The sequence below is a fragment of the Varanus komodoensis genome, unplaced genomic scaffold, assembly GCF_004798865.1.
Source record: "Varanus komodoensis strain SLA01 unplaced genomic scaffold, ASM479886v1 scaffold13_3, whole genome shotgun sequence".
NCBI lineage: Eukaryota > Metazoa > Chordata > Lepidosauria > Squamata > Varanidae > Varanus > Varanus komodoensis.
Window position 1 is genome coordinate 12,519,675 of NW_025335409.1, and position 23,566 is coordinate 12,543,240.

The 23,566-nt window shown below is 41.7% G+C and overlaps 1 protein-coding gene across 4 annotated transcripts in view; it reads right to left on the bottom strand.

Moving 5' to 3' along the window:
* Window positions 1-23,566, bottom strand: part of CCDC146 (coiled-coil domain containing 146) — a 73,445-nt gene that overhangs the window by 2,678 nt on the left and 47,201 nt on the right. For 3 of the 4 annotated variants that reach the window (XM_044423200.1, XM_044423198.1, XM_044423202.1), the window contains 10 exons: window positions 22,534-22,761; window positions 20,361-20,547; window positions 14,958-15,053; window positions 13,053-13,223; window positions 9,836-9,924; window positions 9,562-9,726; window positions 8,365-8,589; window positions 7,040-7,268; window positions 2,298-2,426; window positions 553-690 (listed from right to left, as the gene is read on the bottom strand). In XM_044423200.1, coding sequence (XP_044279135.1) covers window positions 553-690; window positions 2,298-2,426; window positions 7,040-7,268; window positions 8,365-8,589; window positions 9,562-9,726; window positions 9,836-9,924; window positions 13,053-13,223; window positions 14,958-15,053; window positions 20,361-20,547; window positions 22,534-22,761 — 1,657 coding nt within the window. The remainder of the gene's footprint in view (window positions 1-552; window positions 691-2,297; window positions 2,427-7,039; window positions 7,269-8,364; window positions 8,590-9,561; window positions 9,727-9,835; window positions 9,925-13,052; window positions 13,224-14,957; window positions 15,054-20,360; window positions 20,548-22,533; window positions 22,762-23,566) is intronic. The other variant, XM_044423199.1, reaches the window with a different exon arrangement.

Here is a 23,566-nt window from a genome sequence, read left to right on the forward strand (position 1 = left end):
GATTGGTAGTTCTTTCCATTTACTGTTTCAACTAAACAGACAGGAATGATTTTCAACATTTTGAGTGCAATCCTATGACCTCCCAAAACCATCTGGGAGGCCACAGGATTATTTGGAGGCTCAGCCCCCACCTGCCCCTCCCCCCACAACTGTCATGGAAAGAACCACACCAGCTGCCCCCCAGTCACAACTGGGGCTTGAAGAGGAAAAAGGGGATGTGACAGGGAAGAGGCTGAGGCCAACAGCTTCTGTCTATTTTTTATCAGGAACCCAGCCTCCTCTTTTCCCTGGCACTTAATCTAGGTAGCCAAAACTGGCTGGCTACATAAAATACTTGGCAAAAGGAAGAGCAGCAGTGGAGACTGCTGCCCCAGTGCCTCATTCTATGCATAGGCTATGCATAAGTCTCCCAGTTCATACTTACGGGGCATTAGACTGCACCCCTTAGTATTGTTATATGCTAAAAATGCAAAATGATCAGGGAAAATAATCACAGTTCTGTATTTTCCCCAGGAGACGTTCTTGTGGATTGTTTATGTGACATAGCCTTACCTTTTTTGCCAGTATTAATGTGTCTTGCTTGCCGTTTTCTGCTTTCCTGTTGATTCTTTCTGTCAGCCGAGAAACTTGCTCATAAATAAAATCCTTCTCAAGCAGTTTCTCTTCCTTCTGTGCTAGGTGTATTTCCAACTATAGCAAGAACAAATTGCTCAAGTCACGCAAATAATAATTGGGAATAAAAGTTGCCAAAAACAATGCTCAATTTCCTTGTTTTGATTTTTTTTACAATACAAAATTGTCAAGTGTGTTGAGTGTTGTAGACCAATAAAAGTATTTCAGGAAAGCTTCCTTATCACAACTAACACGTAGCTTTTTTCTCCTGGATATATATCTTGGCATAATCCAGTTGGGATGCCTAAAACCCTCCCAGACTGGAGGATTACAGGCAGCCTATTCAGGACAGAAGGAGCACTGAGGTAAAGGTCACCTTTGTACTTTTCTTGCTCTGCCAAACACTCAGATGGCCACTTTTGGCCCTCTAAGTGGGGTGCCCTCATGCAGAAGAGGAGGAGCCTCTGAGATGGTTCGTGCAGCCTCAAAGGCACAGTCAATGTGGAAACCCCTGCACTGGGTGCAAGCAGGGGAGCGGGATTGGCTCTCCAGGCCCCAGCAAGGAGGTTGGAGTAAGTTTCTGACCTTGTAGCTGAGGAGCCAAGCAATCCTATGGTTGTCTGGCTGCTACAGGATTGCTCTGCCGGAGTGTTTCTCATATCAAGTTCAGAGCTTTCTTTTGAAATACCATCTCCAATAGGAGAAGCACAAAATACAGGGATGAATCTACTGTGACATTTTCTTTCGGAACAATGCACTGGGCATTATTCTCACAGAGGTATATCTGTTAGATCAGAATTGAAAGCAAGTGAAAGAGAAGCATTTTAAAAACAGAAGATGAGTTAAAACTGTTCTCCTTACTGATCCATTTTTCCAAGCATTATCAGGATTGGATACTGAGCTGCATCTAAAGATCGTTCTCTGAAAAAGCCTTCCTCCAATAAAAAGATTATTTCTGGTCAAGGAACAAAAACCTTGATCATATGCACTGAAAAATAATACTGACGGAGATGTGTAAGTTGATCCATTTGTTAATATAACAGCAAGGTAAATGATTGTGAATTGGCTGACAGCCCTAATCACAACCACCTCCATCATTCCATATTCCTTTCTTGATTTCTATGAAAATGCCCAACACTGTAGGAGTGTGGCTATTTTATTTTGAAAATGACTGATTTAGTCAGCAATTCCACTACATGTAAGGCTTTAGACATGCAAGGTAGGGGAAAAAAACCCCCTTGCAGTTCTACTTTGAAACTGGAAGGCTCATGAACAGTGTTTGTAGGATACAGGAAAAGGCACTGATGATTGTAATTAAGGGGAAGAAGAAAAGTATTGTAAAAGCTATGGTGTTGCCACTCAAAATGACAACTTTGCATGAGACGTCTGTCCCAGCCCCTCCATGATATGTGGAATACCTTACCTTGTGACCCGACATAATCAACTTGGACAGTCCTCCATACCAGCTCAGTATCACTGGCTGGTGGGACGGTCCAATTCACAGCTCAGTAATGTCAGGACACAGGAGGGGTGTGACTCCATAGATGGCATGGGGGAGAAGGTGGTGAGCTGCCTTGGGAAGGTCGTGTGTCTAAGGAGGCACTCTGTCTGGCCTGTTAGGGCAGGTAGCACAACAGAGCTGTTACCGTAATGGCTTCTCTGAGGCCTGAATAATAATATACTACCTCCTCTATCTTTTTGAACAGCTCTGCTTGAGAAGGGTCCTTTCCTGGCAGTTTTCTTGTCCTTTTTTCTTCATTAGGGTCAGCAAACAATTTCTCCAGGCTTTTAATTCTGTCCTTGCATTGTGAAAACTATCAAACAAGAGAAACAAATATATCACGGACAACCTTCCCATTCAAAATCATAAAAAACTCTCTTGGGGTGCTATCCTATGCATCTTTAGACTGAAAAAGCCCTAAATTGGCCAGAGCATGCTAGAGCTGTCTAATCCTATATAGGATTACTGGAACTAATTAGCCAAAATGAAGTCAATTGCATCTTTTTGTACTCTGAGAACTTTATGTACGTTTGTATGAGAGTTCTGGGGAATTAAGCAATTTATAACTCATTTGTACTTGCATTTCTGAAGGAATGCAATCTTACGACATTGGCACCAAAATAACTATTTTGACAAAAGGTACACAGCAGCATCTGGTATCCAGATCAGACAATAAGTAGGTGAATCATTCTGTAGACTTTTTTTTGGTAAAGCTGTACCACCCTGTCCTTCCTCTTCTCAGAAGCTAAACCGTTTCACAGGAAAAAACACTTTAATAATCTCCAGGAAAAGCACTTTAAAAAAAGGAAGTATAGTGGAAAAAATGAGGGTAAAATCACTCTGTCTTCCAATTGCATCAGTTTAAAATTTGGATTGATTAAGATGTTCTAGGAAGCTAAGAATTAAGATGTTCTAGGAAGCTAAGAATTGGCACAACAATACAGTGCATGCAGCAAAATGAAAAGTATGAAAAACCTCACTTACCATACAAACAACAGGAAGTTGCTAGCTATGCAGATCAGAACCCTTACACAACACACCACAAGCCACTGCTCTGCCGGTGTCACTGACCTGAAGCAGAGCACAAGTCACAGAACTACCTGTCCTTCATAAAAGTTAGCTGGGCTAGAATTTTCCCAATCTTTACAGCAATAATGGTAGCCAGCTCATGTGAAAAAAAGTTGGGGGTTCCTTACTGCTCTCCAATGTACCCACACTCTTCTATGTGTGAACAAGCTTTTGAGTGTCTGTATAGTTAGGGCCCCCTTAATGGTAGCCAGATCACTGCCTTGCCATGGTGAAGGGGCTTGTGTAGCACAATGAAGCTATGAGCTATGCTGTGCAGGGCCACCCCAGACGGACAGGTCATAGCAGAGAGCTCTGACAAAACGTGATCCACTGGAGAAGGAAATGGCAACCCACTCCAGTACCCTTGCCATGAAAATCCCATGGACAGTACCAAAAGGCAAAAAGATATGACACCGAAAGATGAGCCCCTCAGGTCAGAAGGTGTCCAATGTGCTCCTGGAGAAGAGCAGAGGGCTAGTATTAGTAGCGCCAGAAAGAATGAAGCTTTGACTGGGCCAAAGCCGAAAGGACACTCAGTTGCCGATGTAGCTGGTGGTGAAAGGAGAGTCCAATGCTGTAAAGATCTAAACTCCATAGGAACCTGGAATGTAAGATCCATGAATCAAGGCAAGCTGGACGTGGTCAAACAAGAGATGACAAGACTGAGCATCGACATCTTGGGAATCAGGGAACTAAAATGGACAGGAATGGGTGAATTTAATTCAGATGACCATCAGGTATACTACTGTGGGCAAGAATCCCTCAGAAGAAATGGAATAGCCTTCATAGTCAATAAAAGAGTAGAAAAAGCAGTACTAGATACAATCTCCAAAAGACAGAATGATCTCAGTTCAAATCCAAGGCAAACCATTCATCAATGGGTGAATGAGAAGGAAATACTCACTGGAGAAGAGCCTAATGCTGGGAACAATTGACAGCAAGAGAAGAAGGGGACGGCAGAGAATGAGGTGGCTAGATGGAGTCACTGAAGCAGTCGGTGTGAGCTTAAGTGGACTCCGGGGGATGGTGGAGTACAGGAGAGCCTGGAGGAATGTTGTCCATGGGTCGGATGCGACTTTGCGACTAACACCAACATAGTTAGGGTTCAACTAGTCTGTGGAGTCCACACTCACTTGTCAGCCTCTCAAGGTGTTGTCTTGGAGGTAGCCTTTGACCTCATAAAGGCTTCCTTCTATTTTATAGTGCACAAACTTTCACAGCAAAGCCCACTCGCTATGCTGCACTTTCTCTCTCCCCCCCACAAACAGCCACAGAAGTAACATGAATGATTCTTAGCTTTAAATATGCTTGTCACATTTGATTATAATGTTATTAAATGTTAATCACCATCCTGCACTATAATGCTATTAAGCAGGCTAAAGCAGGAAGACTAAAACAACCCTCTCTCACACCCAGCCTTGTTAACTTGTTCGGTACTTCATGAGGCTAAAGTTCACCCACTCCAGAACACACCAAACAACAACACAAGAAGCCACAATGTATCAGTTCAGAAACCTTATCAAAATGTCATCTAACCACAATAATGTTTTTCAGTTTCAGTGCCAGCCATATTTTTTATTGATTTTGCTTCACCTAAGAGGTAAACATACATTTTTACTGAGAAGTTGATCCCACAAAGTACAGGGAGGTTCTAATGCGGGTTTAGGCTTGGGGCCTTACTGTAGCACTCTTGCTGTTGTTATGTGCTGTCAAGTGATCTCCAACTGAAGGCAACCCTACGAATGAATGAGTGCCCTCCAAACAGACCTATCCTCGACAGCTCTGCTTAGCTCTTGCAAACTCAAGGCTACGGCTTTCTTTATGGAATTGACCCATTTCATATTTGCTCTTCTTTCCCTTCTTCTGTCCAGAGTTTCCCTAGCATGATTGTCTTCTCTAGGGAGTTTTGCCTTCTCAAGAAGTGCCTAAAATATGACAGCCTCAGTTTCAACATTTTGCTTCCACAGAAAGTTCTGGCTTGCTCATCTGCCAGTCCTGGGTACTCGCAGAACTTGCCTCCAGCACCATGCTTTGAATGCATCAATTTTCTTCTTGTCAGCTTTCTTTACAGCTCAGCTTTCACACCCAAACATCATAATCAGGAATACAACAGTGTGGGTGATCTTGGCCTTGATCTCCAGGAAACATTTTTACACCTGATCTGTTTTGGGTTCTTTTCTAGCTCTGTTGCCTTTCTGTTTCTTCTCATTACTTGGCTTCAGTTCTCATTTGAATTGCCAAGGTATGCAAAATCTTCCACAATTTCCATTTCTTCATTGTTGCCATTACTGTTGTGTAACTGTTCTGTAGTCATGATTTTTATCTTCTTAATGTTTAGCTGCAGTCCTGCTTTCAGACTTTTCTTTTTCACTTTCACAAGGAGTTATTTCAATCCATTTCTGCTTTCTGCCAACCACATGGTACCATCTAAGTATCTTAAAATATTGATGTATATTTCTCCTTTTTCTGATCCTAATCCAGCTTTCATTATGATATGTTCTGCGTACAGATTGAGTGTTTGGTATACAGGGATATAAAATACACCCCTACCTGACACTTTGGCCTACAGGAAGCCATTCTGTTTCTCCATAATCTGTCCTAACAGTAGCAGAACCAAGCATTCCCATTAGCAATTCTAAATATAGCTAGAAATTGCAAGATGCTGCAATTAGCTTTGAACTGACATGTGCAATTCAGCCTTTCACCCTTCTCTGCCTCCCTCAGCAAGACCACACAGCCTCTCCTGCCCCTAAGTAATATAAGAGATTTGGCTCCTTCCTCCTCCTGTTTTTTAAACCTCCTTGCTAATTTGGTGCTTAAAGTACCCTGCCTGTCTTAAACTCCCAGTAAATTGTTGTTGTTCCCATCTTGGCTAAGTAGTGCTGCCCAGTTTGAGGACAAACTCTTTTCCACAAGCCGTTCAGATTCAGAAGTTCGCAAGCATTCTGTCAGTAACCTAGTTCCCATGTATAAGTACATCTGATTATCCAGATACAAGGATGCAAGTCACACCCCTTTCATGTAGTCAGCTGTCCTGTTAAAGCTATATTTGTCACTCAGAGTTCTTATTACTTGGATTATTTATACATTCTTCAGGGGATCTGGCAAAATTATCTGCAATTCCCCAAAACTAGTAGAGGTAAGCTGCAACTCTCCTACAGAAATAGCAGCTCTGATCTGTCAAAAGTTAGAATTCTGCATAACCATGAACAGAAAGTGCATGGAAAAAAATACTGTTTGCTGATAAGGTCAGAAGTAACTAGGCCCTTTCAGAAAGAAAGGAAAGAATGTCCCTAGCATTAGGAATTCCACAGTCTTTCTTGACACTTTGTGACAAGAACTCAAAATGTGCTGTGTCCAGCAGACGAATTACTAATAAGAGGAAAAACCGTCTCACTAGAGTAAGCTTAATGTTGCTCAGTTTTACAGCAATAGGATTGAAAGTGCAATTATGGTTATGCAACCCTGAATTAGGAATACCACTTGATTTATCTGCTTACAGAAACGTAGCATTTTCTGCTGAAGACAAATAACCCATGCTGTATCTTCTCACTAGGTAACTGAATTCTATTATATAGATAGCTATCACTATGCACCGTCTGGGTGCCTCAAGACTTATAGCCATCTGCCCATTTCAGTATATTAGGATATCTTGCTCACACCCTACAACTTTTAAAACACAATCCTTTACACATTCACAGAGGAAAAGAAATTCCCATAGGTCCCAGGATGGTGGGAGCTGTAAGACTTCTTTTCTGCTAAATATGCATAGGACTGTGTCTAGTGCACTAGTGCAACCAGTTTTAATGGTAATTTGATCCATTCACATTTTGAAATAAAATCTTTAATTGTACCTACCTGAATCTGAAGGACTACCAAATCAGCATCTAGACTTCTTTTCATGGGCAAGGTCCTCAGTGATAACTCAATCTGCCTTTTTTTCTCAGTTAGCTTCAACTTTAAAAAGCGGATCTTTTCGTCCATCACATTAATTTCAATATCACCATTTCGGCTCATCATCTCCTGAACATTTATTTTTTCATAAAAAATGCATACTTCTTCTTCACGCTCTATGAGCTGAACTCCGCTACAACAAAACCCCACAGTAAGGACAGGTTGTGTACCAGATTTAATTCATTTTGATCGACCATTCGAGATACATCTTTCACAACACGCGCATCATTGTGGGGCCTTCCTCACTACAGTACAGTGTTGTCTTCCTTCTTAGCATTCTGTTGATATAGGAAAAAACCCTGGATCTGCTGGGCCTGAAGGCTTAATTTGTTCATAAAAAAATTCACTGTGGATTAGCTAACACACTTGCATAGTCAGACTGATTAAATCATGCAAAATGATTATTCCCTTGAATCTGCATGTATGTTTAGGGTAACTCGGGGACAAGGCTGCACTACACTGAAGAGGCACCATGCACCTGAAGTAGTGGGTCGCAGTGCGGTCCCATGCATGCTTACTTGGAAATCAGTGCTTTGTTTAGGGTTTCTTTTTAATATCTGTCTTCACTCACCTGTGATGAGCCTCACAGTAGAACACTTGAAGTAGTTTTAAATAATATATTCATGGAACACTTTCAAATGGTACCCACCCAATCAATGAATGCACACTCAATCATTTCGGCAGAAATCATTCCTCTTACTGTAGTGTAGAATGCACACTACAGTAAAACCTTAGATTGTGAGCATAATTCGTTCCAGAAACATTCTTGTAATGCAAAGCACTTGTATATCAAAGCTAATTTCCTCATAAGGTACAATGTAAATAAGGTTAATCCATTCTGTAACTTTTTTTTATCACAAACATTTGAAGTCGGCCTGCTCAGGGGGAGAGATGGGCACGATTGTGGATGCGCTGCGGGGGAGGCGATGCTGTACTCACGCCCACAGCGAGAGACGGACGAACCGGCGCTCAGTTGTGACGTGATGCTCAGCAGCAAAGTGCACATGTAATACTTGTACTGAAAGGCATTGCTCGTTTATCAAGTTAAAATTTAGAAAAACTTTTTGCTCGTCTTGCAAAACACTCGCAGACCAAGTTACTCACAATCCAATGTTTTACTGTACATAGGACTGCAGGGCTGAGAAATGATTTGCACTGAAACGGAGAGTACCTTTTCAGTTAAATAGAGTAAAACCAACTTGCTGCCTTGTTGATTTTCCTGGCCTCACCTCTCATTTCGGCGCTGAACAGCTCTTTCATATTTTTTACGCAATTGCACCATTTCCTCCTCAGTATGAGTGAGCATGTTGGTGAGTCTTTCAACATCCATCAGCTGCTGCTCTCGCTTTTCTTTCATCTCTTGAAGTGTTTGGTGAACCTTAGAGACATCACACTTGATGCTTTCTTTGATTGCGATGTTATTTGAAAGCTTCAGCTGGTATTTTTGCAATTTCCTGAATACAATGAACAACACTGTTTGAATAAATTTTCTAGATGTCCTTAGACAAGACACTATAAATCCTCCTCAATTTCTTACTTTTTTACTGATAATTTTGAGAACTGCACAAACACTTAAAACCCTGACATTGGCCATTGATACTATTACTTTGACCATTACTTCCCTGATACATCCACAGTGCATTCTCACTGTCAAAAGACCACTGTGAACATCTGTGGAAATGATGATCGGTTACAGTTATAATATCCCACAGAAGATGAAACCAAAGATGTAATTATAGCAACAATGTAGAAATTGCATTCCCTGTCCAGTATGAAATCTCGGCGTGGGTGCGGCATCAACCTCCCCTTATCTGCATCTGAGTATTAGTTGAGAATGTTGCTCTCCAAGGGTTACACTATGCATAACACCCCTCTTAAAGCTATCCCCTTTTTACATCAGTCCACAACCTTTTTGCATCCCCAAACTCATGCTAAGCTCTTCTACCCATGCTCCCCTAGAACTCACTGGTTTGCAACACCTTCCAATCCTCTAATTGGATCAAAACTTTGCTCGTCTTCCTTTCACCTCCTCCTCCTCTCCCCTATTTAGACTGGCACACACTTAGTAGGGGACTACAATGCACATGTTTTGCTCTCCTGCTTAACCCTGCTTCACATGTTCTTGCATCTTGCATACAGTTCCATGCATGGCATTTTCACTCAGAGGCACCTTCTGACGTGCATCTAAATATTTGTTTGATTCATGCCTGCAGTCCTTAATCTAGCAAGTGATAATACATCTGAATAAGCCTGTTGATACAAGAAGGTTCTTTTAAGCGCTTCAAGATGAATGTATAGTTAAGACTGAAATAAGTAGAACGTATGAAAATGGAAGAGATAAATCTGCCATGTAAGAAGAAAATAAATCCTTTGTTGCTAGCAACAATCAGGAATAATTCTAAAGAATTACTTGTCTGGGTGCTCACCTCTCCTTAATTATGGCATTGTGCCTTAAGATTTCCATCTCATTGTCCAGCATTTTGACCTTCTCTTTAATTTCATTTGTCTTCTGACGGGCACAATGCACAAGGTTTACCAGTTTGTTTCTCTCATGTCGCACAATGTCATACATTTTTGCAAATTCTTTCATTCTGAAAATCAAACAGATTTTAGGCAAAGGTGTTAATCTTTTTAAAACATCTGCTGTCACTTGCTTTAGAAGAAGCTACTTCATTAAATCCATTGTCAAAGTTCACTTACTGCCTCTGAATTTCTCTTTGCTTCTTCATATGTTCCCTTATTTCAAAGTCTTTTGTTTTTATTTCTGCAATAATGTTATTCAGCCGTACCTGCAGTACAAAAGGTAATGAACATTTCACTGTGCAACAGTCCTGAAAATATTTCTAAAGAACGAGAAGGTGATATTTACACATAATGATAACTGTCACTTCCTTGCACCTTCAGTCACACATAGACACACATATTCACAGCTTTAACCCTTCTTCCACCCCTGATAGAAAGAAAAATGCTCTAGCAACAGCCTGCATGGACCCTTGGAGTAGCCTAGAAAGCAGGCAGACACATTTGAGCACTGTTTCCTAGGATGCTCAAGAAATGAAGTATCTGCAGTGAGAATCATAGAGCCTATTTCTAGAGCAGCTTTTCCGCTATGTTGTCTCTTCCTCAGCAGGAGCAAATGCTGGGCATTTAAAGAGGCACTGGGCCGGATGGTGGTAAGAGAGGGACCAGATCTAATCCCATCTTATCCCAACTACCAGATGTGCCGATGAACCAAAGACTGGCTAGCACAGTTCCCTCTGCATCCACTCAAAATGACTGGCTTTATCACTGTAGGCCGAAGAATAAGTGAACAAAAGTTAGTATTTTTACATGTTTTTTATTAGAAAACACCTTCTACCTCATTCATATAACACAACAGCAAGATGGGAATGGTGCAACAAGGGGATAACATGCCAAAGACCCCAGGAATCAAAGAGGAGTGTTAACTCTCCTTCACTGTTAAGAACATGGCATGCAACCATCAGCCTAACAAAAAAGAAAGCTGGTCAAAGTAACTTTCTAGAACAGTCTTCCTCAACCTGCTTCCCAGCTGATGTTTTAGACTGCAACTCCCAGCATTTCTGGTTACATAGCAGCTTTGCCATGGAGTTCTGCAGGGCTCTATTTTGTCCTCCATACGATTTAACATCTACATGAAGCCTCTGAGAGAGGTCATCAGGAAGTTTGGGCTGCGGAGTCATCAGTATGCTGTTGACACCCAGCTCTACCTCTCATTTACATCTGCTCCAGGTGAGGCAGTGGCTATACTGAACCAGTGCCTGGCCGAGGTAATAGGCTGGATGAGGAACAATAAACTGAGCCTCATCCAGGTAAGACAGAAGTTCTGTTGGTGGGCGGTGTGGGTCTCCAGGTAGGTGATTTTGACCCTGTCCTGGATGGGGTAGCACTCCCTCTAAAGGACAGGGTCCACAGCTTGGGAGTGCTTCTTGACCCAGAGCTGTCACTGGAGTTCCAGATGGCAAGGAGTGGCAAGGAGTGCTTTCCTACAACTTCAACTGATCCACCAGCTGTGTCCTTACCTGGATGAGCACTCCCTAGCAACAGAGTGAAACATGCTCTGGTAACTTCCAGCTTGGATTATTTCAATGCACTCCTTGTGGGACTGCCCTTGAAAACAGTCCAGATACATCAACTGGTACAGAATAGAGCTACCAGGCTGCTGACGGAGACTAGCTGTTATTCTCACATAATGCTGGTCCTCTACCAGCTCCACTGGCTTCCAGCTGAAGTCCAGGCCCAATTCAAGGTGCTGGTTTTGACCTATAAAGCCTTAAATGGCTTGTGACCAGAATACCTGAAGGAACACCTCCTTCCTTATATGCCCTCACGGCCACTAAGATCTGTGGGAGAAGCCCTGCTCTGGGAACCCTCTCTAAGAGAGGTAAAAAGGTCATCAACTCAGAGTAGGGCCTTCTCTGCTGTGGCACCCAGACTCTGGAATGTACTCCCCAGAGAGGTATACCTGGCGCCAAGCTTATATTCTTTTCAGTGCCAGGTCAAAACCTTTTCATTTAAACAGTATTTTAAAATCAACAACTTTTAAAGTCAGTTGCTCTCATTTTGTTTTGTGATTTACTGTTTTGTATTATATACTATTCTATTTTAATTTTATTTATTAGAAATTGTCATGGTTTTAATTGTTCTTTTAAACATTGTACGCCATCCTGAGATTTTTATATAATAGGATGGCTTATAAAAGCTTTAAATAAATAAACAAATAAATAAATAAGCAAGCAAGCAAGCCATAGATAGATTGATTGATTGATTGATTGATAGATAGATAGATAGATAGATAGATAGGCTGGGGGTTCTAGGAGCTGGAGTCCTGCATAGCACCAGCTTATGGAAGGCTGTTCTAGAAGATGAGAGAAAGAATGAATTGAAGAAAGTGGAAGAAGTTTACAACTATCATCAGTACCTCCTCTAACAATTTAAGCATTTCAGCTGACTGCCAAACCTTCTTCTCTCAGTTCCTACTCCACCTCCTGACAAGAAATTAATGACTTAAAATGTCAGTAATGTCAGTAAACCCCATTTCTTAACCCTGAGTTTTGTATGGGCCCATTGTTAGCAATCAACCTAACCGACTTCATAGAGTTGTTGTGAGGCTAAAATGAGGAGGGCACATATTTGAGTTGCTGGAGGCAGAAAGAATTATAAATACAACAAATATGGTACAGCTTTCAAGCAATCACTGTTCAAGGAATCACAGTTGTAAATGATGTGATCTAGTTCTAGACCATGGGTCCTCAAGCTATGGCCCGTGGGACGAATCTGGCCCACCACAGCCATCCATCCGGCCTGCGCCAACATTCGCCACCAGCACGCTGCCTCACGGCACTGGGGGCAGGGGGGAGGTGGTAGCTTGCTCGCTCAGAGACGGTCTCTGAGTGAGCAAGCCAGTGCCACCGCCTGCCTCCCGTACGCGCACGTTCACCACTTCTCTCGCAGTGCTGTGGGGGGAGGTGGTGGCTTGCTCGCTCGGAGATGGTTTTGGACTCACTGGGAGATCTCCAAGCGAGTGAGCCACCACCTCATTTCCAAGAGCTCTTGCCTCTCATAAAGAGAAAACATCTTTAATAGACACCCATTAAAACTAGCAACATCTTGGGACAAACAGGCAGTGAAGATAACTTACCCAACTTCAGAACACAGTCCTAATTCTTGTATTTTCCCATTGAATGTGGTGCAGGAGAGGAAGAAAAATAATTATGTCATATACAAGTATAGATTTGCCAGTGGTTTTGATACAACGAAGCCTTTGTACCACTTGCCAATTATTGAAGTATAAAGGCCACAAACTATGGCTAAGGCTGAAGTATACAGACACCTGGAAAGTCCAGGTAAGTAATAGTATCTAATGTAACAGACCAGCCATCCACTGGATTCTTCTTACCTGGGCTTTTAAACAATCCTTTGACTTCTGTTCCCTCTCATCAGCCTTTAGCTGAATCATACGTATCAAGTTGGCAACGTCCTCTCTGAAATGTTCCTGAGCTTTAAAAAGCTGGTCTTCTTCAGCAATACACTGTTCAAGCATTCTTACTTCGGCATCTGTTGAAGTTTTCTAGATTGAAAATACCAAGAGAAAAGACCAGGGAATTGGTAAATTAACTCATTATATTCACAGAGCAAAGGAACAACAATGTCTAATGTAGCAGACAAATGGATGTGAAGCGTGAGTTCCAGGTCCTTTTCAGAAGGGCAGAGGTTGGGGAATTTGGAAAGATGCCTTCAGTGAGACCTTACCTCCTCTTTACCTCTGCCACTGCTACCCATCCTCTTCAGCCACAATTGCCAAGAGGGGGAGGAGAGGGTAAAGGCAGGCTGCTCCTCAGTGTAACTGCTTGCATGCTCAGACAGGCAGGTCAACAGCCATCAGGAGTAAGGAACAGGGCCGGGGGCTCTGAAGATTGGCAGCAGACTCCTTTCAAGGGTGAGGCCTTGGCCAGTGTCCCTTGCTGCCGTCCTCTGAAGCTGGAAAATTTAATAAATAAGGGAATTCTGCACCCATCACAAGTGCTAAATTCTGTAACTTGCATTATTCTGCAGGTCAGATGCAGAAAGCTTGTGGGACTAAAACTGGGATTAGTGCCTGCAGGTTACTGACTGGATGGACCTGCAATTTTATCAAGTAATTGAAAAGGGGGCTGCCATCCTGCCAGTTCTACACCTGCGCATAATGGAGGGCAAAACATAATGACCGTTCATACACAGTCCCCCTGAGCTATTGCATGTTTGGTGTGACTGATTTGCACTCTGTGCATGAAAGTCTACTGTCACGATCCCTTGCAACCTGACAAAGCCTCATAAATAGCTGAGGCTGTCACCTCAGTGTATGCATCTCTGTCACCCTTTCTCTGGGCTTTTGAATCCACAAACAGGAATGGCTTTTGGAAATAACCCTTCAGGCAGAGCTGCACAAAACAGCCCTTGTTTTTTAATTAACAGCCTTTCTCTCTTGCCAGGAGAGAACCAGCATCTTGCTGCCTAGGCGGCTTTAGCCATTGCCTAATTCAATGGTGGCTGTTCATCAAAGCCCCCTCTAGCCAAACCTCATAAAATGGACTTTTTTGTTTCTTGGGCATTGGGGTCTGCTGTCGCTCTCAAGCCCAGGCACCCCTTCCAGGCAAGGATGAGGTATGCAGCATCCTTCCTAGCATTCTCTATGTGCAAATCAGTGGCTTCTAGTTCAGTGCAAGTCAGCTAAATTCCTGTAATGGTTTCAATTTCTTTTAAACTCTTTCTGCTTTCCTTCTTGTGTTTTTTGATCTTCCCTTCAGTAGGCATGTTTCTCACTTTCAGATTGAAGATTTTGAATGTAGGCTTTCTGAGCAAGAACCATGACCACTTAGCAGCACTAGTCAAGTCTTTGGATTCATGCCTATGAGGAGGAAGCAGGACACGGACCGAGGGGAGGGCTTGCGTGAACAGGCACCTAATCCAGGCAGATCATTAGCTCATACCTCTGCAATCCTCCCAGTCGGGAATGAAAGGAAAACAGGAATGGTGGTGGCATTTAGTGTAAACAAGGAGCAATTTAGTCTTAGCAGGGGGTTTGTGGCACAGGTATGTGCCAGCTACACCTACCTACTTCAAACAACATTATATTAAGAATTGTTTAAAAAAAGATAATAAGAAGCGAGTTTCTCAGGATAGGAGTATTTTTTCGAAACAAAGGAAATTATTTTGTAACTATCTAATTAATACCTATAGGAAGAAGTTTAAATCAAAGTCTGACAAACATCCTGGTATGACAACTAGCTAGAAAAGCATTGAATAAAGAACAGTAATCACCTACCTCTTGGGTCAGATTCCTCTTAGCATTTTCAACTTCTTTCTGGAGCTCCTTGCGTCTTTCTAATAGTGTCCCATCATCTTTAGGAATAGCATCTATCTGTGGAAAAACACACATAAAATTAACATATACAATCAAAGGAAATTGCATTTTTAAAATATGGGTAGCATTTTAAAGTGTCTTTCTTAAATATTCATGGAGTTAAAAATAAGATTTAATGATTTCAATTGCTTAGAGCAATGCTTCTGAGCTTCCTGAACAAGGGTTTAAGGCCACGTTCTGAAAAACAACCAACACAAGTTGACTTACTTATTGTAGCTGCAACTTGAACCTAAGTAGTCTGAAATAGTCATTCTAAGTTCAGTGGGACTCTGCGAGCTATTAACATTCATCCTACACTAAAGCTAAGATAAGCCTGACTCACAATAGCCAAAGTGCTGCTGACATGCCATGTTCTATAATGATATAATGCAACACCTCAAATTATTTATGTCCTCTGTAGTATTCCTTTATTTATCACTGGCAAGTACTTTCAGAAACTTAATGCTTTGATTCATTTTATAAATTTAATGGAGTTCCACTATGCCACAAAAATCCTTGAAAAGAATGCAACTTCAAATTAAATGGCGTAGATCTGGCTCCTCTGATCTTTCCTTGTATCACTGGGGCCTCCTGTTGATAAGTACAAGATTTTGATCTTTTCCACTCAAACTAGATTTTATTCCTTGGTCACTTCTGGAATCTTCTTGTTTCAATCCTTTTCCCAAATTGATTGCACTGGACTCTTGGCATACCAAAACAGACAGGATACCTGTTACAGTTACAGATGTATGGCACATAATTGCATGCCACTGCAATTTGATTTATTTTCAAATATAAAATTAATTCTGTGGGAAAATATGGACTTAAAGATTGGCAAAAAAAATTGTTTGGCAGACTTGGATGGGCAGGCTGGTTTTTACTTTGGATCAGTAATAGGTCCTTATCACAATTTTTTGCCTTTTTTTTTATGTTGCACGCTAATTACAAACTGCCAACTAGGACTGACAGGCAATATATACCATTGAAATATTTGTTAGGCTCTAGATTCAGTCTTTTTGCTTTCACAGTTGCAGAGCCACTCCAGTTATTGGAAGTACTGACTGAGGCTGAACAGCTCTAATGGCCGACAATCTACTTATAGAAATATTTATTATCAGTGAATAAATACCATATACAGGGCTTTAGGCGAGAATGAAATAACTGAATGGGGCAACCCATTTTGCCCAGTCAATTGCGTCATCTATTTTAGCAGGAATCATGGATACTAAGATACATTTAATTCAGCATAAATGTTGTTTTGATTAGCTTTTTGATAAGGACTTTTGTTGGAGGTGGCATATATCTAATACCTCTCTTATTTATATGTTTTGGTAATGCTCAGTGGTTACTTCCATTTGGAAGGAGGCAATAATGGTAATTTCGTGAAGGAAAGTTCTTTAATAGTCAATGATGCACATGAGACCCATGATGATGGCTCTATCAACCCATCTCTTGAAATTTAATGCAAGGCAAATGGATTTTCCATGCCCTTTTGACAGTTAAAAGACCAGTACTACAACACCAGAAGGATAAATGACCACTTTCTAATAAAACAATGGATTATTGTTTTAAGGATTTAAAACAAGCAGGATTTAAGGAAACTTGATTTTTGAAAGGGTGACCTTTAGACATAATTTAGAAATGGACAAATATATATTTGGGCTAACTTTCCTTTTGTTTATGCATAAACACCTTTACCAATAGATAGTATATGTATGTCATACACAGGAGTATATTTCACTGGTGTGTAATATTATGGATAATACTATTTTTGTTCAATTGTATTTAAGAAAACTCATATTTTATTTGATTCTGTTCCTCTTCACTTTTGTTGCTTTGTTTTGAAACATCCAATAACATTTTTTTTAAAGTTCAGTAATGCTGTAATGCTACTGGTACAACAACACCTAGGGATATGTATGTTGGTTGGCATCACTTAAACTGTGATGGCTGAAATGACAATAGGTTTGTTTCTTCTTTTAACTGTGGGGCTAAGAGTGGGAGAGGGGATTTCAGGTGGAAAACAGCTGGGAAGGGGAGGATTACACCTCCTCTCTCCATATGCAATAGTCCCAACCCAGATCAGGGCCTGGGTGCTTATTTTTGGTCAAGAAAACCACCACCATCCGGCTACGCATTTAACATAATGCAGTTTGTCCTTAGGAGAAAAGAAAACATGGAGCACTTTCAAAGTGTTTATAAACTGTAAAATCAGTCTCAAAGAATGCTTCCCAGTGGCATCTTCTCAGACTAGGTTGAGGTAATGAGTGGGGCACCACAGGGCTTGGTCCTGGGGCCAATGCTCTTCAACATTTTTATGAATGACTTGGAGAAAGGGGTGCAGGGAATGCTGATTGGATTTGCAGATGGCACAAAACTGCATAGGATAGCTAATGCACTGGAAGGCAGAAATAAAATCAAAGTGGTCTTGACAGGCCGGAGCACTGGGCTGAAAGCAACTGCATGAAATTCACTAGGGCTGAATACCAAGTTCTACATGTAAGAAAATAAAACCACATGCAGAGTTACAAGATGGGGAATAGTTGGCTCAGCATTACTACAAGTGAGAAGGATCTTGGAATTACTAGAAATCAGAAGCTGAATATGAACCAATAATGTGATGCAGTTGCAAAACAAGCAAATGCTATTTTGGGCTTCATTAATGGAAGTATAGCTTCCACATCACAATTGAAATTGAGAGGAATTTCAATTCCTCTCTGTTTGGCATGAGTTAGACCCCCATCTTGAGTACTGTGCCCAGTTCTGGGCATCACATTTCAAGAAGGATGCAGACAGACTGGAAATAGGAGGGCAACAAAGATAATCAGGGAACTGGAGACCCTATGAGAGATTGAAAAAAACTGGGTGTGTATCCTGGAGAAGAGAAGACTGAGGGGAGATTTAATAGAATTTTTCAAATATTGGAAAGGCTGCCACACTGAGGAGGGCCACTTATCTGTCTTCTTCATCAAACCCAAGTGCAGTACATGGAATAATGAACTCAAGTTACAGGAAGCTAGATTCCAGCTGGACATCAGGAAGAACTTCCTGACTTAGCGCACTACAGCAATGCAACCAATTCCCTAGGGAGGCCATGGGCTCTCCCACACTGGAGGCATTCCAGAGGGCAGTTGGACAGCCATCTGTCAGGAATGCTTTACCTTGGAGTCTTGCATTGAGCTGGAGATTGGACTCAATGGCCTTATGGTCCCCTTCCAACTCTAGTATTCTGTGATTCTATTATTTTCTTTCAACAAGCAGGAAAGTGTTCTTCTCTGCTCTTCCACAAGGACATTATTGGATTTTTGGCTCAATTGTAGCAATTGTACCCCAAGTAGCGTTACTCACAAATCTCTTGAATTTGAAAATGCTTACATATAAAAGGATATAACTGTAGAGTAAGCAGTTTCACAAGGAAATTCAGCATTTGTTACTCTGCTGACACGAAATCACTGGCTGAAATGAGTATCACGTAGGGGAGATGTATTTCCGTCCATTTCAGTTTCCTGATTCTTTGCTTATTCATACACTTCCCACAAGGGAACACATGCTGTAGCATTTCATGTTGTAGGGCAGCATTTGGAAACTATATGGGAAAGAGAAATACTCATTTATGGAAAAGAGTAACTCATTTATGGGAAAGGGAAAGGCACATTTGTGAAGCAGGCATCCAGCATGGCAAACCTTTGAAGAGCATTGAGCATAGGACTTTATAGAAGCACGAAGAATGTCTTAACAATATACCACTCCAAATAACTGATAATATTACACTGCAATAGTGCAGCAGAAAATCAAAGGAACCCAACCACTGCTAGTAAAGTAAGGCAGATGAGGAGGAACTCAAATCTAAAAGGAGTGTTGGTTTGGAAGAGAAGGCATGTGACTTCTTTAACACCTTTACTGAAATCCTATATACGTCAGCAGTCTGTATCAGCTCTAGTGTTTTATTGAAATTGCTTAGCTGTTTGAAATGTGTTGAATGTTGTATATTAAAATTTTATTATGTTTTATTAGTAAGGAACAAATATCAGATCAGCAGATGCCACAAGACTGGGTGGAATAACTAAAAACCTGGAAGACAGAAACAAGATTTAAGGTGATCCTGATAGGCTGGAGCACTGGGCTGAAAACAACAGAATGACATTAAACAGGGTCAAATGCCAAATTCTGCACCTAAGAAAAAGAAACCACATGCATAGTTACAAGAGATTTGTGCCAACAATACTACAAGTGAGAAGGATCTTGCAATAGTTTGTAGATCACAAGCTGAATATGAGTCAACAATGTTATGTGGCTGCAAAAAGGGCAAATGCTGCATTAATGGAAGTGTCACTTCCAAATCTCGTAAAGTACAGGTTGCCCTTTACTCAGCACTGGTTAGGCCCTATCCGGAGTATTGTGTCCAGTTCTGGGAACCACAGTTGAAGAAAGACAAAGGCAAGCTGGAAAGGGCAACAAGGATGATCCAAGGACTGGAAACAAAGCCCTGTGAGGAGAGATTGGAAGAACTGGGCATGTTTACTCTTGGGAAAACTGAGCAGAGATAATGACAGCACTATACAAGTACCCGAAAGGCTGTCACAAAGAGGAAGGACAAGATCTCTTCTCAACCATTCCAGAGTGCAGGTCACAGAATAATGGGCTCAAGTTTCTGGAAGTCAGATTTCAGCTTCATATCAGGAAAAAGTAGTACAACAATGGAACCAATTAGCTAGGGAGGTTGTGGGCTCTCCCACACTAGAGGCAATCAAGCTGCAACTGGACAGCCTCCTGGGAGGGATGGTTTAACTTGAACTCCTGCACTGAGTGGGGGGTTGCACCTGATGGCCCCTTTCAACTCTACTATTCTATGATTAGTTTGTATTTTATAATTTGTAATTTTGTCAACAGCCCAGGGAGCTTTGGCTATTGTTATTACTACATTATATTTACATCCTACTTTTTTCCTCTTGCAAGGAACCCAAGTTGGCTTACATAATTCTCCACTCTGAGGAAGAGTAGTCTGAGAGTGAGTGACTGGCCCAGAGTCTCCCAGCGAGCTCCTGGATGCCCAGTCCAACACTCACTGTGGGAAAAACACCACGCCACCCTGGCCAACGCCATCATCATCATCCAATTATATTTTTTAAAAAATGATCTGTGAGAGTAATGCATTGACACAACCTACCATTTTTAAGTCACTTTAGGTAAAATCAGTTGTGTTGAATCTCAGGCCTGCAGGGTGAATAGGGCCCCCCAGGGTTGCCTAGATGGCTATGCCTCTTTCCCCTTTCCCAGCCCTGCCTTTTCCCAGAAACATCACCAATCAAGTATCTTCATACAGACCTCTAATTGAATTCTCTGGTAATGTGCTCTAACTTGCTCCAAGCTCTCCTGAGCTATTTTTAATTGCATCTCCATCTTTTTAAAGTTTCTGAAGTCTCGGTCTCTCTCTCTCTGCATTCGACTCAGAGTATCGTGCAGTTTTTGCTTTGCCACAGCACAGTTGCGGAAACCCATTTCTAAAATACCCCTAGATAAGTGCAGAGAAGAGTTGTATAAAAGAAAAGAAATCCTGGGCATGGAAGAGGAATAAACAAAGAACAATCACATCGGCCCTGTTTTTTTCTAGCAGTGTGACGTGTTTTGTTACTGTATTTGTTACAGTCAGCCTGGAGTGACCCGCTCAGCCAGGCAATACTGACTTCATGTTATTCAGGTCCAAGAGGCCTCTGCTTAAACAAAAGACCAAGTCACAGGACACTGCAACTGAGCACCCTGCAGAGGACATCTGCAGGCCAAGTGCCACCACATCACAAAACTGTCCAGGTGCCTACGTTTGGGTGGAATATAAATTATAGCAATAAATACATTCAAATAAGCAAGGTAATCAGGAAGAAAAACTTTGCTGGGCAGCAATCAAAATATTTATGTGGCAACTAAAGAATACCATCTTCAAAAACAGTTACTGTACTAGTGTTCATAGAGGCATCTGTAACATGTATAGCAACAAAAAAAGAATTTTGTCATACTGAGATTAAAGGCAAAATCCTGTGTGTGTTTTAGACAAGAAAAAGAAAGCTAGTATGGTGTAGTGGATCTAGAGTGGGGCTCGGGAGATCTAGCCCTGACTCAGCCATGAAACTTACTTGGTGACTTTGGGCCAGTAACTTACTCTCAGTCTAACCTAAGAGCCAGTGGAGAAGAGAGAACCTCCAGTCCATGGAACAGCCTAATCTGCCTAGAGGGACACAGGCAGGCCCCCTTGCCTAGCATCTCTCAAAAGGGAGACGGCTGGGAAACCAATTGAGTACCCCATTAATTCTAAGCTAGGGCTTAGAGGAACTGGCAGAATCCCAAGGTCAGGGCTCACTTGGCACCCGGAAGTGTCCGCAAAGTATTATTCATCTTTCCTGCACAGACTCAGCCAGCCAAGAACATTCTGCCTGTCCTTTGCCTGCACTGCTGTGAGGCCACTGGCCAAGCCCAGGTGAAACGTCTTCAAAGGAGGACTTGGATTCCTCAGCAACCCCATTCCCACAGAATGGAAAGCTGAGCAGGCCTACTGTAAAGACATCTGGCCGGAAGTCTCAGAGAACACCTCTGATCCTGAGTTCCAACTCCCTAACCTCATACCATGGCTCTTTGCCTTATCTAGCCTACAGAAAATTATTTTGCATATTATTTGTTTCAGAAGAGAAGCTGCACTGTCAACAGAGACACAGATCCAGCTTCAGAGACAGCCTTTCTACGCGTATAAGCCCCCAGCCTTCTCACAGACATTTGCTGTGAGAATAAGCTCTGACTGAGCTACTGAAGCCGCTCACATGCATTGGGGTCAGGCACCCCCTGAAAGCACCAGCTGAACACTCACTGCTCATCCTGCACCTTTCCCATGGAGAGAAGGTGGAGGACAAGTGTGACCAGCTCCTTGACTGATGTACCTCTTGAAAGAGCCCTGGCTGAAGCTTTAGCCAGGGACCTGACATCATCAGAAGCAAACCCCCACTGTCTGAGGTCATCTGGGCCACAGAGCAATTCCAGGGAAATAATGTGGCTGCAGTTTCTCACTTCTGCCCCAAATGTTTTTAAGAGCAGCCTTTGCCTATGATCTTAATGGGCACTAAAAGCACTCAAGAGAGATCCTCCTGACTGTTTCCAAACAACTGTTTATTTGTAACAAGAAGGGATTTTCCATTGCTTCATGCAGAATCTAAAACTTCCTGCCCATGGAGGCCCATCTTGCCTTCTTATGATTATGTTGGCTAGGGCTGATGGGAGTTGTAAATCAAAACATCAAAACAACAAGGACTAGAAGTTGCCCACCCTGATGTAGTCTGTACGATGTTCCTTCTTACAGCTTGCTTTTCAACAATCAATTAAAATGTGTCCTTTCAAGAAAGGATGGTTCTTTTCAAATGTTATCTTACAAACCTCCTTGAGGGCTTTCTAATGGAAAGGTAGGATACAAATGTTTAATAATAAATCAATAAATATAGCCCAGGTATACAAAACGCACCTTTCTGCTATGCCACTTCCTTCATTTTCTTTGTTCATCTCATGCATCTTTGTAAAAGTGATGAATTCTCGTTCTTTACTCTCCAGCAAGGCCTTTTTTCCATCCACTTCCTTCATTACATCTTCCTTTTCCTCCATTAACTCTTCAGATTTAGCCTCTAGTTTTCTAACAGTCTCAAGTACTTCTTGCATTCCTTCCTGCGCAGTTTTTTTCTTCTTCTCTAACTCACTGTGGACAGTGGTAGATTTTGGTATGAATAAAAAAGCCCACATTGTTCACTTCCTGTGTAATTTTATTTGCCTTCTGTATTCTTAGAAAAACCCAACTGAAAATTTGGAATTAGACCCAGCTGCCCATTTCAAAACCACAGTATCAAAAGAAAGTCATGCAAGGCTGCACTGCAGCCCCTGCTCCACAAGGTTTACTGCACGTCCCGATGCTGCAACCAGGTAGCACCTCATCTGTGGCTCATATATTCGAAAGTAAAGTGGGGAAGATTCCACAACAAAGATCTTAGCAGACTTATATTTTCCATCTCAGATTCAATGTGCTTTGAATCTAATCATTTGTTTCCTAGGAAAATGAGCACTAAGTACAGTGGATGGGGAGGGTGAAATTTAAAGAAAACACGTTTCAAATAAATAGAGAATAAAAGGACCCAGCTCCTTCACCTCAGAACACACAAAAAGTTGGTATGTTCAGTAATACTTCTACATTACAGATCGATAGATAATTTGGGTACAATATTAGCCTCTAACCTTACTTCAGGCTACAGGAAAAATCCTGCAGGTACAGAAGTGCTTGGGAGCTTCACCCCTGCCTACAAAGCGGTAAGAATGTCCCCTTATAAAAGCCACACTTTGGGACAAGAATGGTAAAAAAAACAATACTGTTGTAAATTGACTGGTTTGCTCACTGTGAAGAAGTGCTGATGGTTGTGGCAAAATAATTTGTTTCTTAAGAGTTGTGAATGTTTTCTGAATGGAAAAGGTAAGGGTGTGGCAGATCTCAAGGGTCTGCTAGGTGATTATGT